Genomic DNA, 17,231 nt, shown 5'->3' on the forward strand with positions numbered 1-17,231 from the left:
TAAACAGTGATAATCCACGTTTAAGCAGCTTAATGTGAGGTGCTATACTCCTGGTGATTAATGTGTCTAGAAGGGCTCATCTTTGCATATTGGGTCTCATTCATCAAACCATAAAATAACACATTTATACAGGAAGCATTTTTACACATTTGTCTGAAAAGCAATTTAAATGGGTGTAGCCAAAAGAGCAATTTAAGCCCCGGGGTTGTATCTCTGAAAAGCCATTTTTGGTTTTGTGAAACTGTTTTGTTCTTGGCATTTTAAAATCTTCCAATCTTTCAGTGACCAGTAAGGCCAAGTTGTGATTCTTCAGCGCATTATGTTTATGTTTATGTTCCTCAGTCATGTGATGTGATTTGAAGCCCCAATCCATATCTGTAAGCCCACATCTAGTGCCATTACAGCAAGCTAAGGCTACACATTCAGTACTTTCAGTATTTATGTAACTTGAATATTAGCAGAAACTGAAGACAAGAAAACTGCTACAGCACCTTTGAAATGCATATATGTTATTTATTTAACATGTCTTCATGCATTCCAACAGCTTCGTGCATTAAAATTTTAATATGCTGTCATGAGTGAAATGTTTCATCAGTTAAAGTAAACATGTTTCTCTCTGTAACTCCCCAAACATAAAAAATACCTGACTTACTGTGAGACCAGTTTAATTGCTTTATTTCTGGCTTTATGGTCCCTCTTCCCTTTGTCTTGGTTGAATAAATAGCAGCAGCAGCACTAGTGAGAGTGGATGTTTTTTTTGTTTTTTTTTAGACAAATATCCAAAGATGTAGCTACCATTGAGGACGCTGAGGTCCTCAGTAATTTATGGAGGTTTATAGATTCTTCCAGTATTTCTGACTCAATATATTTCAACAAAGATTTAACATTCAAATTAGCCAGTATTTCTCCACCAAATGTTACAATTCCTGGCAGTTGAAATGTAAATGAAAAAACAACATAATGTATAGTCTCAGAGACATGCGATGTCTGTCTCTTTCATGTGTCCTGTTTATAATAAAGTGTGACAGGAGAGATGCAAACAGGGAAAAAGCCAAAGAATTATATCAGATTTAAGACTGTTGGTCAGTTAATTTGACAAATGTCTAATTTCACTGAACTAAGCGACACTTTCAGCTATGTAAAGGGCTGAAAAGCAATGTTTTGCTCTCTCTGACAACACCCAGTATCACTGATGGTTGTGGTGTGGTCAGAGTTTTGTTACACCAGTAATCACACTCAACAGTGATGTCACAGACTCCCGGAATACACTTCTACATCACTGCTGCAATATTAGATGTGAAAAGGAAAGAGAAAGTAGAGGTTACGGAAGATTTTTAGGCAGTAAGAAGTGAAATAGCAGGATCAGAAGTAGGCAAAGTTAAGTTAATAATGTTCTTTCATCTCTCAGTATTACTAGAGACTGCCCTCAAGTACAATAAGGAGAAATCACACTTATTGGCTCTTTCACAGCGAGTTATTATTCCATGAAACATTCCAATTATCTCTTATATACCCGTCTAGTATATAAATCTCACCTGTGAAATAAATCAGCTCTTAGATGTGAATATGCACAGTGTGAAACAAGAAATTGCTAAAAAAAAAAAAAAGGCATGACTTTTAATTTAACCATCAATGTTTAAAGGTTAAAATATCTTGTATCTTAAAGTGGACAGAATGAAAGCAGATAATGTGGACGACAAAGGACAGAGGAATCATGATAAACTGCTAATACCTATTGCCTGTGTTGCTCTTGTTTAAGTATATTGCCCTGTAGCTAACACTCATTATAAGGGCATGTTATTGATAGCGTGCCCTTTGCAGCGCCACATAATCATAATTCTTTCAAAGAGCGATGAAAAAGTTGGAAAGAAACATCTGAACTGTGTAGCTCTGACACAAAAGCAGCTCGATCGATCCAAATGGAAAGCCGGAGAAGGAGTTTGGACAATGATGCAGTACCTCTGTGGGTTGGGCTCGTTGTGTTTGTCTCTCTCGTGTTTAATCATTCTGTAGCGGCCGATGCGAACGTCTGGCCTGGACACCTTCATCCCATTCAGAGTGATCCTGCAACACATACAGATACATTATCTATTGGAGAGAGAATAGGAAACACACACACACACACAAATGCAGAGACAAAGAGACAGACAAGAAAGAAAAGGAAGAATAATAGAATAAACAACAAATAGAGACTGAAGACAAGGAGAGGGAATGCACCTTGAGGTTTCATGAAGAAATGAAGCAGGGCTGAAACTACTTATTGAACTTATTTTTTAAATTCAATTGATTCATTCCTGTATAAAATATCAGAAAATGAAGAAAAATCACTAGTTCCCATAGCCCAAAGTGATAAGGCTGCAACTAACATTTATTTAAAATGATTTAAAATGAATTGATAAATTAATTGATTAATTGATAAATCAACCAACATGTCAGAAAACAGAGGGAAAAAAGCCTGTTATAAATATCTAAAGCCCAAGATGATGTTTTTAAATAGCTTGTGTTGTCCAACAATCAGTTTACTGTCGCATAATTGCAAATCGTTTTTAGAAGCTGGAAACAGAGAGTGTTTTTGCCTGAAAAATGAATTAAACGACAAAATAGTTGCTGATTCATTTTCAGATGACGTCTTTAATTTGATTGTTTTGTCTTATCCAACAGTTCAAAACCCAAAAGGTGTTCAATTAATAAAAAAATGCTATCCTCACAAATGAGATATTTTGGTTTTCCTTGAACGTAATCAATCATCAAAACATTTTGGCGATTATTCGCTGCACTAAACCTCTGAAAGTACTTTAAATGAGCATCTTGTGCCTTCCCACAGACAGAGTTCCTTGCTGACCTCCAGCAGGGATACGTTGTTGTAGTCACATGTAGGTGTGTTGCCGGGACATGGCAGCAGTAAACCCTTACCTGATGCCAAGACAGTTACCCACTTGATTTGGCTGACTCAAACTGCTGAAGCCTCATATTAGCTTCTACTGATATGCTGGAAAATATTTTTGCATGGTATAAGAGATGTTCGAGAGAGCGGCTGCACTCTCTCAGGCACGTGCAGGAGTCATATCGGTGACGACTACGATGATGTTCTTCCAGGTTTTTCGCTGAATTCCAAAATGCCTCCCACAGAGAGAAAATGGTAAAAAAGTTGCATTGCATTGTTTGACTACTGCTCATTTTGTGTTCTGCCTCGCACAAGGTCATCGCTTCGGGTCTGGAACTGCCATTTGACAGTGAAGTTGCACTAGGAGAGGATCACTTCAAAGCCAGTACAGACAGGGGAAATGATAACCTATCCATTAGTTGCTAAGGCAGAATAATTAATAGCGGTGCACCTGAATAGAATCAGGGAATAAACGCTACATAACATAACATAGCGGCGCAACATGGCAACATGGCAACCATTTAAGGGGAGCCGCGGTGTATGTAGATAGAAATGGCTCATTCTAAGGTAACAAAAACATAACAGTTAATTTTGTAAGGCCTTTATACACCACTGAAGACTTATGCATATTATATTGCATTTCTGTCAATAGATCCTCCTAAATATTACACACTGAACCTTTAACACCAAAATATGCTTGTTTGACATTTTCTGCTAGAGCAGGATGTTCAAGCACTCACTGTAGTCCTTCACACATGGCTCACAAAATGTACACACAGAGGCCCCCTCACTGAACAAGTACAAAAGCAGAAAGAAACTCTGGTCACAGACTTTGTGACCAAGAAGCACAAACTGTTCAACATCAGGAGCTGTGAACTTTCAGGACACCAGCTGGGAAAAAAGACAAGGATTTACAGCGTGTTTAAGTTTAAACAAAGCATGAGATCAGAACTTTGTGGCAGAGTGGTTTCAATACAAGGGCAAATCTGAGAGCGATTTATATCTAATGCAACAACAAACGGAGTGTGGGCAACAAAAAATGTGTTCCGCAAAAAGCCCAGCTTAAACCTCGAGGTTGACAGAGGCATTGATACTCATACCTGCAATGATATAAAGGACTGTGTATGTGTGTACTGAATGGGCAATGTTTATTTGTCACAATGCTCTGATTGGTGCAGTCTCGTTGTCTTATAAAGCATCCATGCCTGATATTGCTCCTCAACAACTGCTCGTCTACTCCCCTCCTCCCTCTTCTCCTTTCTCTCTCCTTTTCACATTGTCATTTCTCCTCATTCCTACCCATTTCTTCATTTCTTTTCCTTCTCTTTCTCCTCTTTTATTCCCCGTCTTTCTCATCTTTCCCACTTTGGTTTCTTCTTCTCTCTTTTTTATCTAAGGGTTTTTGAGGGCAGATACCAATATTTGTACAGTACACTGAAGATTAATAGCTGGTACTTGTATGATGTAAGATGTCAAGGATTCAGCATTTCCAACAGCTTTTTCTTTCTTGGCATAGCATGGGCAAATATTCCTCTTCAACTGCAGATAATAATATAAATATTTTATAGAAAATATTTTAGGGTTAAGGCAGGGTGAATTCATTCACAGAAAAGAAACATTACTGTAGAATCAAATTTAACTTTGTGGGAAGTTGTGGTCAAAGAGCAACTTCTAATTAAAAGGAACAACATTTTAGTAAACTTGCTTTCTGTGAATTAGAAGATTGATATTGATATATGAAAAGTTGCCCATGTACTGCCTCTTCACAAAGGTGGAGATATTAGTCACCTTGATAACTACAGGCCAATTTCTAAATTATCCTGCTTTGCTAAAATATTGGAGTCTCTGGTAAATAAATAGCTGTGTGGTTTGTTATCTTAAAGTGACATTCTAAATAAATATTCATCTGGCTTCAGACCTGGGCACTGTACAATAACAGCTGCTACTTCTCCATCACCATCCCAGTGGATAAGATACATGCCTTTGGTGTGAGAGTCCTGGCTTCGAATCCAGTGTGAGACACCATTGTGTCCCTGAGCAAGACACTTAACCCCTTGTTGCTCCAGAGACGTGCGACCTCTGACATATATAGCAATTGACCCTTTGCTAAGCCACGCCCTGAATACACAGCTGGCCAATCACAGCGTAATATGGGACTTGCTCTAACTGAGGTCTGACACTTTCATAGATGTGTTCCATTGACTCTACTGCAAAAAGAGTCGTTTTCTGTTGTTTTGGCTGCATTTTTCTAAGATATGGTCAAACACTGTTCCCGAGGCACTTGTAATAGTTACAGTCACTACCCAGAGAGGTTGATTGGAGAAGTACGAAAGAGTTTTAGAAAGAGAAGTACGTCTTTCTAAAACCTAAAATAAATCCAAAAAATGTCAGCTGTGGATTGTTCCTATTGTAATGTTAGTTAGCTAACGCTAGCTAACTTCCTACTGAATGTAATGTAAATAAAAGCCCTACTATTCTGCTTTTTAATGATTGTAATAATGAATAGAGGCCTACCCAGATGTACAGGAACAGTGTTGATCCTTAATATCGTTGTCTTTTGTCTCAATCGTAGGGGATGCGGTGGTTCACTTGTACTGTGTGACTGGTAGGCTTTAGCTTCTATCTTTCATTTTCTTTCACGTCCATTTGAGTCAGTTTGACAGCCAGAATACAACCTTCAAATGTATAATGCAACTGCAAAACAGTCTGCTTCTTTCTGAGCTCGCTTTTTCCAACAAATTTGACAATATTTCTCCGGGGAGTGCAGTAATAGACAGTGCCAGCGCCAACAGTTTGTCGGACTTAGCAACTAAGGGGGGCGGGGCTTAGCGAAGGGTCAATTGTAAGTTGCTTTGGATAAAAGCAAGCAGCTAAATGAATAAATGTAATGCTACAGTACTTGTTAGATATTGCCAAAGTACTTGAAAAATCTTTTTGTGCAGCCCTGTTCATTGACTTGTCAAAAGCCTTCACACAGCTGATCATTCCATTTTGTTGAGATAATTGTCCTCACTGGGTGACACCTGAGTGTGGTTTATAAAGAGTGATAGAACCCAGGCCACTGAAACAGATGGTGTGAAGTCAAATGTCCTAAAAGGGAGTTCCTCAAGGTTTGATTTTGGGTCCCTTGCTGTTCACTTTATGTATAAATGATATTTATAACAGTGTGAGGAACTGTAAATATCATTTTATGCTGAAGACACTGTTATTTATGATACTGCTTTATCCAGAGCTCAAGCACTTGCTTATCTTAATCAGATTTTTCACTTCTACACAAATCTCTTGTTGATCTTAAGCACATCAAATTAGTACACTGGATGGTTCTGTTATAGAACGTGTTACAACTTATAAATATCTTGGTATTTTTAGTGGGATGAACATCCTACTTTTAAAACACCTATTACTGACTTGATGTGGAAGCTAAGATTTAAAATCGGGTTCTTTTATAGAAATAAATCATGCCTGTCTTACCAGCATAGAATTGACATTGTAGAAGCTACTTTTATGTCAGTACTTGATTATAATGATAAACTGTATGCATGCTTTAAATGTTTCGCTGAAGCCTCTCAATGCAGTTTATCATAATGCCTTGCGGTTTATTACTATTGCCAATTTTAGTCAGTCTAGACAGTCTTTGAACTTTGGACAGAACCAGCCTAGTGTGTGCTTATACTAGGCTACATGCTGGATCTAGCTCCATATTTATAGTATAGACATGAGTGTGATATCAATCTTCTCATTTCATCTTGCACTCACTATTTTCATATTCCTTTAACTAAGGAGCCAGTAGACTTCAAACAGAGCTACCCTGGCTAGCTGTTACCCCATCCTTCCCCATCCTCCAGTATTTACGCTAAAGTAAATGGGAAAATAGTTTATTTGTTTAACATAACTAAAGTGTCCTTTCTCTGGTGTGCTTCTCGTCCATCTCTTTTCATAACCCCCCCAGTTAATCTCTAAGCTTCCTCATGTTAACATTCCTCTTCTGTTCTTTTCACGTCCCTTCTCTTCTCTTCACGTCCCTTTCTTTATCTTTTGGCTTGTATCTCCCTTCCCCTCTGTCCTCCTCTCCCTTCCCCTTTCATTTTTCTCCTCCTTCTTTACAGACCAGTGAAATGTAAATAACCCAGAATGTAGCCCTTTGCCATCAAAAGTACATCAACCCTTAACAGGCGAACCCAAACTCCATCAAAACAACCTCCCATAAATACATTTATTTGAAAACTAAATAACACATCTTCCTCTCTCTCTCTCTCTCTCTCTCTCTCTCTCTCACGAGTCTCAGTGACTTTGCTGACTTGGCACATATGTATAGATGATTGCCTTTGTCAGTGTGTCAGCGTGCGCGCGCACATATGAGCATGCATGCATTTGCATAATTTAGAGATTTATTATGTTGCAAATAAAGTGAGGGTGAAAGAGTGAGCAAGACAGCCCTCTCCTTCTCTCCCTCAGCTTTTCAGTGCAGTGAGCTTAGTTATACATTATGCACAGTTCTGCATCTTCAAAATAATCTTCTTCGTGCCCGTTGCCCTGCAGAGTCTGTAAGGCTCGACTGTCTCAGACTGAATCAGCTAGAAATGTGAATCCCTCCTTCTTCTCTGATTCAGTATGAACGTCAATTTCATTCTGAGATTTAATTCATGAAAGATATTTTGGAGAAAATAATGAATTTTCTTTGTTTTGTTGTTTGCCGTAAAGAACAAATTGTATCAATTCCACTGTGCAAGAAGATGACAAGTTGTAGCTGGTTGAGGTGGAGCTACAGTTTTAATTCCAGGGGTTGCCACAAGATAAATCTGAGGGTTCTTGAGATGACTGATGAGGTAGACAAGAAGAAAAAAACAAATCTCTGTTTGCTTTTTAATGTATAGCCACTTTCTTGTACAGTATTACAATTAAATCTATCCCTCACTAAGCAAATATGAAGTGTGCAGAAGGAAAATTATGAGTCAGTGTCTACAGATGGCATAATTAGTGGTGTCTGACAGCTTGAAAATTTCTGAATTCACAAACACTTCCAACTGTTTAGTTTGTGCTTTAAAGTTCTCTTCACTAAAGTACTCTTTAAAGTACAATTTTACCCACCCCAGTCACAGCCTGTTCACCCTGCTGCCGTTTCAGTTGCCGCACCACCAGACTGCAGAGCAGCTTCCCCCCCCAAGCTATCAAACTTTTAAACTCGAATTCATCCTCAGCACTGCTCCACTGAATATAGTTTATTTCTGTTTACCATTTTTATAACTGCCTTTATATTACTGTATATTGTCTGCTACATAGCAGAAGGGAGTTACAAACTTAATTTCATTACAACCTGATGTAATGTGACAAATACTACCTTATACCTTGCAGTACTGGTCTAAGTTATATTTTTCTATTACCAGTGGAACACATGACTGTGTGTAATTTGAAAAGAGTTGCTCATAGTTATATAATAGAACATTTTTACCTGAATCAGCTGTTTCCCTCAATACTATGGAGAGTTTTAGCATCTTTCAGCTCATTGTTTTGATTTATGGACCACAACTTACTGTTTTACTTTACTCATGAACCTTGTTTGTAATAGCTGCAGACATATTTTTTTTTTTTAGAGAAAAAGCTCTGACAAACAGACTGTACACTGCCTGTCCAGCACCAAGAGGCAGACAGACAAAGTTAGCCTTAGCAAAATTAAGTGTTTAGCTGCTAAACAGACAGATATTTTCCCCCAGGAGTTGGTATAGGCCAAAACAGAGCTAAAAGAAGAGTGACTGAACTTACATTCATCAGGTGGCCACAAAAATTACTCCAAATGAAAGCTAATGTCGCTACTTGTCTGAGACATAACAACTTTCCGCCCAAGTGGACATTACAATAAATAAATGCAGGTTTAAACTAATCACACATATATTTGTATGAAGTGCCAAATGTTTTGCACATGCAAACCATGTTTGAACACCTCGTAATGTGTTTATTACATCCACGGTTACAACTGTCAAAGTTTGTTACTGGCTGTACATGAGCCACAGAGTCCCAGCAGAATTGGTTAATAAGGGCAACTTGGGTTACTAATACAAATGTGCAGATGAAGGAATACACCAAATTAATAATTCTGTTTGTGTGGTGAAATGATAAGAAGCAGTTTCAAGCCTGTGTGGCCACTTTTTAGTGTAGGAGATGTTAAAGCTTCTGAGACTAGACTGTAATCCTTCCAGCATCCCCAGTGTTGTCAAACGTTGGCAATGAAGTTAGCTGGCTTCTGAAACCTAAATTTATTTGCTTGTGTAAAATATTATCAGATCTTTTGCTGCGTCGCTGTATCTCAGCCTGTTAACTTCCCCGCCTGCTTTCAAAACTCCTCTCATGAAACGCTCTTTCGGTGGGCTGGCTCTCCATCTCATTATCTGTCAATCTGAAACTTTGCGTGATGATTAAATGCTGGTCCAAGATTCTTGTTCACAAAAGGAACACACACACACAGACGCAAGGCATTCTTATTATTACACACATATGCATGCTCCTCAGTCGAATACATTCTCACATTGTTTGATGAATGAAGCTCAGGGTTGTTCTGTCTAATAGGGTTCATTTGGTTTCGGGGGGAACATTGTGTGCAAAAAATGTCTAAAAGGAACATACACTTCGGCTGTGACCTTGTTGTGGGGTTGTGTGTTTTTGTGTTTGTATATGTGTGTGTTGTTATGAACTGTGTAGTAACAAATCAAATGGCTTCTCTTCATTCTTGTAGACAGCACGGAACTGTGTCCTTGGACCAAAACAAAACTTCAGCTGGAGCACACAACAGACACACACTCCAAAAACACATCAATGCAGTCATTATTTTTCACTACTCTGACAGGCAGTAGGCAGTAACATGGCGTGACAGCGTAGTGAGAGTATTATGTAAGGGACAGGACTGAGGATACAGTTGAGCTGCAGGATGGAAAGCTTCAGCGTCCCCTGTGTGATGTATATAATCCGGAGCAGACTCATTCGAAAGCCACCTCCGCTGAAACACAGCAGGTGGGTGGCTGCTGTAAGATTCCCCACTGTGCGGGACCTTTAAGCATTATCTGACGTTCTGTTTTTTTTTTTTTGGGAAGGTCGATAAAAAAAAAAAGGTTGGGAGCAGAAGGATAAAAATGTAAAAAATGTTTGTGTCATGGCAAGATAAAAGCAATCGCCTCTGCTAATGCAAACCGAGCGTTTCACACTGCTGCTGTTTCACATTAAAAAACATTCAACAGGTGAAACTGGGTGGTTTTTTTTGTTAAGCAGTCACAGGAGACACCGTGCATTTGTCAGGACTGAAATCTTGAGGCTTCCAACTTTATATAAGGTACTTTTATTCTGATTGAGCTGTTACTCTGGTCATTGTTGGAATAAAAAGCTCTATATAAATGCAGCTACAGTTGGACTCCTGGAATGAATCCATTAAACATTTAAGTCTAGTTAACTTACAGAGGAAACTTATTCATTTGAAAAGCTAAGAAGATTGTGAAGTAGAGTGGACTGTCCAGCACTTCTCTCTCCTTAGAAACATATCTGCCCCCTAATGTTATCTACCATGAAAAATTTCATTTGTAGCCTGAGGCAGAGAAGGTCTCTGTGTGTGTGTGTGTATGTGTGTATTAAAGAACAATATTATAGCAGTTTGGACACTGGTCTGGACACACACACATACGGACACACATGGCCTGGACCTGTTTGATTGGATTAATCAGGAATTTCTCCAGCTCTCCTCCTTTATTCCCACCAGTGGAGTTAATTGCATTAGAGCAATGGAGTGGAGGAAAATTGGGAGCTAAGTCCTGCCTCAGTTCCCTCTGACTGTAGAAATGAGATGGGAGAGGGAGAGGAAGAGGAAGAGGAGGAGGAGGAGGAGGAGGAGAAGATGCACAGCATAGTGAAAGTAACAGCAAATAAAAGTAAAGGTGTGCGGGTGTGAACAGGAGAAAGAGAAACAATTTTTAGCGCAGCAGGAACACATCTGGATGCTGCATGAGTGAGAAACTCTCAAATGGCCATTTGCCAGTTTTACTACAAGTAGGGCTAGTTAATGAGACTGTAGCCCATTAGTTTGACTGATATAAAATAATCTTAATATAAAATACTTTGTCTGAAAAGCTGCCTTTTTCAGAGACATGAGTAGGGATGTAAGGCGGGAAAACAATGACCTCCAAATCAGCCAATCTGAAAGCTAATAAACCAATATCAATGCCATTTTAGAAAAGACCTAGAGGGCAAATATATTTTAAAAGGAAGGGGAATAATGACCTAATCCTGTGTTTTATTTATCAAGGATAACATATTGATTATTCAGGACTATCTTAACATAGTATAGTCCCTTGGTGAAGTTTGTTTATTTATATGTATGTTGGTTTTACTCAACCTAAGTCTGTATTTTATGTTTGGTTATTTATTGGGAAGCTCTTTGTGGTATCTGCTCTTGAGAGGCGGTATTTAAATAAATGTACTAACTTTAATTTTGAAGGATTCAGGCTGGAAATCCTATTCTTGCTGCTGCTGGTGGGAAACAATCAAACAATTTTTTGTCAAAACGGACTTTGTCAATACATCGCAAACGTTTTGCACAAAATGCGAGCTATGTATTTCTTTCTCTCCCATCTACATATTTTTATCCAGGTCCTGTAAAGAAGCACTAATTTATGTTTTCTCCCTTGCTTAAAAGACTCAGTCCCTAAAATAATCCTCGAATGAATGTGTCAGTTTAATACCATTTACTAACATTCACGTTATATTAACATATGTGCTTGTATACCAAGGCAGCTAAATTTCTCTGCAAATAAAAAAAGGTCAGTAAAATGAGTTTTGGTCAGTTCCACGCCACTCCAACTCCCTGCACATTTTCTTCCTAAGGATCTTCCCCTCGTCACATTTTCTGTTAGATCATCACTCTTTATTGTGTCCTCTGATACAATTTCACACATAATGGGTACACAAGAGAGGAAGAGAGAACTGTATGTATTCCAGTTTTAAAACTCAACAAAGATTGAGCCCTTACTGGGAAGGTAACATGCAATGAAAGCGCACATTTGGGTCAGTGGATAGGTTACTGTTCAGCTCCAATAGTAATGTAAGGGTCCCACAGAGCCTTGGATCTGTATTTTGAGGATATAAGATATAGGTTAGGTTTTTCAGATATGGACAGGAAGAGCAGAACCTTGGAGTTCAGAATGTATTATTTTGTCTTGACTGTATTATTTGTTTAACTTATTAATAATTAAATGAAACGCAACCAGCCCCAGTGTGCATGCCAGCAGCTGCAGCAGCACCAGTATTACGTATATCTGCTGTCAGTTACATTTTCTGTGTTGCTCCTCTCTTTTCAAGATTTAAATATGAAAGAACTTTGAGATCTTACTTACTTTTTTAGATTTTATTTGTTTCTTGGTCCTAGTTAAGATGATGATGGCTACATTTGTGGAGCTGGTAAAAAGCTTTTACAGGACAACCAATAAAAAGGGTGTTACAGTAATCTATCCTGCTGGTGACAAATGCATAGACACGTTTTCAAAATCTGACTGGGATAGAAAGCATTGCATTGCAGTGATCAGTGGTCTTGGGAATTGGGACTCCAAACCGGCACAGACCTGCTGCCTCTGAACATTTGCACCCAGCGTTAAGATTTCAAAACTATGGTGAGGCAGTGTGGAGCGCCACCTTCATGCTTCAACAGCCTTTTTCCAACCAAAGACAAGACAACGTCATCACACAGGACGGACATTCAGGCACATTAAAATGGTTAATGATGTACACCAACCACTCATCTCTGCTGCACATTCACACTGCTCTTTCTGCTTGCTGGTGCTTTCCTCCGTCACCTCGTCTTCACTTCCACTGCCTCTTTTGTACTTAAAACAGATTAAAATAAGTGACTTTTTGTGGTGAAAAATGACAGAAGTTGCTGAAATGTATACGTAAAATGCTGTTAAATCATCTGCTGAATCACTCAAAAGGGTCAATGCTCCCTTTATGAATTCTTTAATGTGAGAAGAGGTACAGACTGTTTAGTCGTAAAGATTAGAAGACCTTGGGGCTTCTCAATTTCTTGATATGTGGACTGTTGGAAACTGGTTCTTAGTGGATTTTGTTGTTTAGGGAAGAAGCCATGATAGCTAGGAGGAGCGTAGACACCCCTCTTTATGACTTGTCCTGTGGGTATATGTCGGCAAGTAGAATATTTTATCAAGATGACAATATTGTATTGTTTGCATCCTGGTGCCAGTACTACATAAATATATTTAATATAAATATAACTGAGATGGATCAGAGAGTAGCTTTTTATTAATCAGAAAAGAGACTGACCAGAGAGTGGATTTTTATTTATCACTTAGAGGCCTGGAAAAAGAAAGTAAATTATTGCCATCTGGACAAAGACACAGGTACTTAAAATGGAGGAGAGCAGGAGTTTTGTAATGTTGGCCATTGCAGCTTTGACAAAACTGCCTCTATATATTGTGTGCTGGAATGTATGAATGTATTTATGGGGACTCTGTGTGTTGTATTTAAGTTATGCTTAAAACAAGCTTGGCTAGATGACATGTAGTACGACCATGTTTAAAGACAAATTGTGCAGTTCAGTTTAATGCATCATTAATAGACTTCTGAATACACTGGAATTACTACTGAGTAAACTCTTTTTACTATTGTGTTTATTAGTTAACCCCATATGTAACAACAATTATTTTTTTGAGAAAGAATGAAGCTGATGCTAGCTATGATACTCAAAACTACTAAAATGCTCTCTGAAGGTTTCTAACAGAGGAGCGAGGCATCGAGTGCTGTTTAAAACAGATCAAATCATCTCTTCCTGTCCTGTAAGATGCCTTCAAACTGTCCTGTAACAGTCAATTTTGAAGGCAGCATCAATGCTGACTCAATGCTGCTATTACCCAAAAGTCTGTGCGCCAGAGGTAGCTCTAAAAAAATGGACAAGATGGCAGACAAACAAGTCAAATTATTCTAGTTTTTCAAAGTTTTTAGAAGTTTTTTTGCTTCGATTTTAGTATGATTTCTGGGTGTCTGTTAGCCATTTGCCTTTTCAGTAGCTAGCTGACGCTAAGGCTAGTGACTGACAGCCAGAAGAGACGCAAGACGGCGAACTGATGTCACGCGTTGCCATAAATGCTGCCCTAAAAGGCTGTTTGAAACCAATGTTCATAGAAGATGCCTTCACTTGAAAGTAATGCCTTTAGGGCACCTGTCCATTACGATAGTGAGGCAACTGCCTTCTGTTTATAACAGAGTCTGAGTAGTCGTAGTAAACTTTCAGTGTGTCTTCCATTCTATGTTTAAATTAGGCCTCAAATAACCCTTTACAAAACCTTACAAAGTGCCTCACAGTTCTAAATGAAATGAAACAGAATATACAGCTAAAAGAGAAAAAACAACATGAACCCAAGGATCAATCAAAGCAAGTGAGAACATCACTAAAGGATAGGACAGTTTTAAACATGAGGCATCAAACACTCAATAGAGTTCGCTGACCCGACCCAAGGGTGCAGACCTCCACAACCTGGAAGTGTGACTGAACTTATCAAAGGCTTGGCATTCTCAAAGTGTTAAGCCCAAAATATCCTGACTCGTACACCAGTGTCAAAGCTTCACAGAAACGCATGCAGTCCTGGTGCTGCTGTGGCTGCATGTGTACATGATGCTGGCTCAGGCTCTGCTGAAAGCCACTGCAGGGAGATTTAGAGGGAGGAAGGGTAAAGGGCAAGGAAGAAAGAGAAGGAGCACTGGAGGAAGAGAGTGCGTGTGTGTGTTGAAGGCTGGTCTTCCACTGAAGCCCTTGGGACTGGTACAGACTTTGCCCAAGGCTACTGCTGCATGTTCAGAGAGGGTGAGAGGAGGGTGAGAAAGATACCCCCGTCCTCTCCATTTCTCTCGCTGTAATATGCACCAACTTTATAGACAGGGGAGGGAGGGGGACGCGGCACTGGCAGTTGTGTAAGTGGCATGTGTCCTATCCGCCATGGGCTCGGGCCACACTGAGCAGCAGGGACAGCTAGTTCCCCTGGGCTGGCCCATTTCAGACCGTGCCATGGTCTGTGGCATCACAGCCAGCATAAAAAGGGAAATCGCTGGAGGGAAGCACGAGAGGGAGATAGGAAAAGAGATGTAGGCAGTTATAGGGGCAGAGGAGAGGAAAAATAGATTAAGGGAGGGATGCTGAAGTACAGTGTGAAAGAGCCATTTAGTGATTTAGGTGTTGCTCCTTTTTCTGGGGCAGCTTTCAAAGAACAGCAGATGGAGGTTCAGTGTCCAGTCAAGGACACTTTGACTGGACACCAGGCTGATGGACACATTGGCTGCTTACACGGTTCAAACCTGTGAACTCTGCTAGCTTTTAACGACAGAGAAAAAACAAGAGACAGATTTTCACGGATGTCGCACACTCTGATCCATCCCTGCACCCTCCTCCTCTAGTTGTTTTACTGAGTACTGAGAGACTGAGCCGTCTAGCCTGTTAGTTCACTCAGCTGGAAACTCCATCCTCCCCACTGCCCGCTACCACAGCTTTCACACAGACCTCATAAGAATGACTAATAATAAGCTTTTCCCTATTGATCGCTGAAGGGAAAATGTGCCTCTACAGGACCAGGCAAAGGGCATGATTACACCCCCACCTGTATGCTCTGCACAGAGTAGCTTTGAGCCAAATGCTAAAGTCAGCATGCTAATCATGACAATTGTGATGTTTAGCAACTACTGTTTAACAGGATCACCATCTTATTTTAGCTCGTTAGCATGCTAGCATTTGCTAATTAGCAGTAAAGTACAGTTGGCATTGCAGATTTGGTCATAAACTAAAGTTCTGGGGTCTCATTTATAAATGGTGCGTTCCCAAGCAAAGGTTGTGATCTATAAAAAACAAACTTGACGGGAAAATGTGCGTCCTGTAAGTAAACTCTAAACCATGCGTACGCACATAAAGAGTAAAAATGAGAAATGGCAACTCACATGGCAGAAGGATGAAACTGTTTGAAATGAAGGCCTACTATTGTGTAAAATATATCAAAATATTACCTCTGAGTAGTATAGGCTTAAAGCCTTTCTAAATAATCATACACTCATTTGATTGATTTTCCCTGAAGTGCGCAATAAAAAAAACATAATTTAAGATAATTTGCGGTGCACAAGACCGTGCACATGACTGAGGATAATAAACACAAACGGAGATATCTGTTTCTGCAAAAGAACACCTCAAATATGTTTAAACAGTTTAATCAGGAATCATATTAACTAATAGGCCTACTTGCATGCATTGAAATTTATTCTCATAAATAAGGTGAACAGGAGGAGAAATTATATTTAAACTGATGCCGTTTTCAGTGCGTCAGTTGAACAAATACGAGGGCATAGTTTCATGTATTGTTATCACATGTTCGTTATCGCACCAAACGCTGTGCGCCAGCGTGTGGATGTGATGCACTGCTTGTAAAAACACATTACGGAAAAATAACACTATTTTATTGTCAGTTACAACAAGTCACGGGCTATTTCTTTTAACTCATCGACAGCCTCATTAAGTGAGTGGACTGTTTGTGTAGCCTAAATAAATGTTTAAACACAAGCGGAATGCATTTGGTTTACTCTCTTTTCAAACGGGACCTGGGTCATCCCGTCATGCGTGTGTGTCCCCCCCTCCAGACCGTGACGTCACAACTCAAGAGAAATGCCCCTTCCTGCAGATCGGTTATAAAGGGGTGGAGCTCCGGTGCCCCCTTTCCTCCGGTGCACAAGCGTTGCGTGAAAGTGCGTTTTTTTAACCACCAAACAACATGCTTCAGCTTCACTAAAAGGAATGTCAGTGTCACACTGAGTTAAATCTCGTTTTGTAGGTTTTCTGACAGAATTTATCTCCTTTTCTTCCTGCAGTCAGGACGTATTAATATTAATGAGGGGTGTTTCACTGACCATTTATAAGCAACTATGGGCGTTTGAAGGGTCAGACATGGAGCTCCCTCACATGCGCCAAATTTCAAGTTGATTGTGATTTATAAAGGGAACTTGCTTAAAAGTGTGCTTACGCACGGTTTTATAAGTCTGAATATTTTTTGCCGTACGCCATTTTTGGCTTTTGGGTGCACGTACACTTTTAGTGAGGTTTCTTCAACATGAGTGAGTAGGAGTACATTTTTGCTTGCGTCTTGACACTTGGATCACTTGATTTCTCAGTGAAAGGCTTAAAAACAAGCCAGGCCTGAGAAGCAAAGGTGGATGGGGGGAGGGGGTGTGAGCCTTGGAGAACGATTGAACCGCTGGATTTTCACCCACAGCTGAGACCAAATACACAGCAGGATAAATTAATGTTTTTTTCTCGAATTGTCAGTTTACACAG

At 39.5% G+C, this 17,231-nt stretch overlaps 1 protein-coding gene across 3 annotated transcripts in view; it reads right to left on the reverse strand.

The window, feature by feature from the left end:
* Positions 1 to 17,231, reverse strand: part of b4galt2 (UDP-Gal:betaGlcNAc beta 1,4- galactosyltransferase, polypeptide 2) — a 178,110-nt gene that overhangs the window by 9,542 nt on the left and 151,337 nt on the right. For all 3 annotated transcript variants that reach the window (XM_046051427.1, XM_046051426.1, XM_046051428.1), the window contains exon 8: positions 1,960 to 2,064. In XM_046051427.1, the coding sequence (XP_045907383.1) occupies positions 1,960 to 2,064 (105 nt within the window). The remainder of the gene's footprint in view (positions 1 to 1,959; positions 2,065 to 17,231) is intronic.

The sequence above is a fragment of the Micropterus dolomieu genome, linkage group LG06 (genome assembly GCF_021292245.1).
Source record: "Micropterus dolomieu isolate WLL.071019.BEF.003 ecotype Adirondacks linkage group LG06, ASM2129224v1, whole genome shotgun sequence".
Lineage (NCBI taxonomy): Eukaryota > Metazoa > Chordata > Actinopteri > Centrarchiformes > Centrarchidae > Micropterus > Micropterus dolomieu.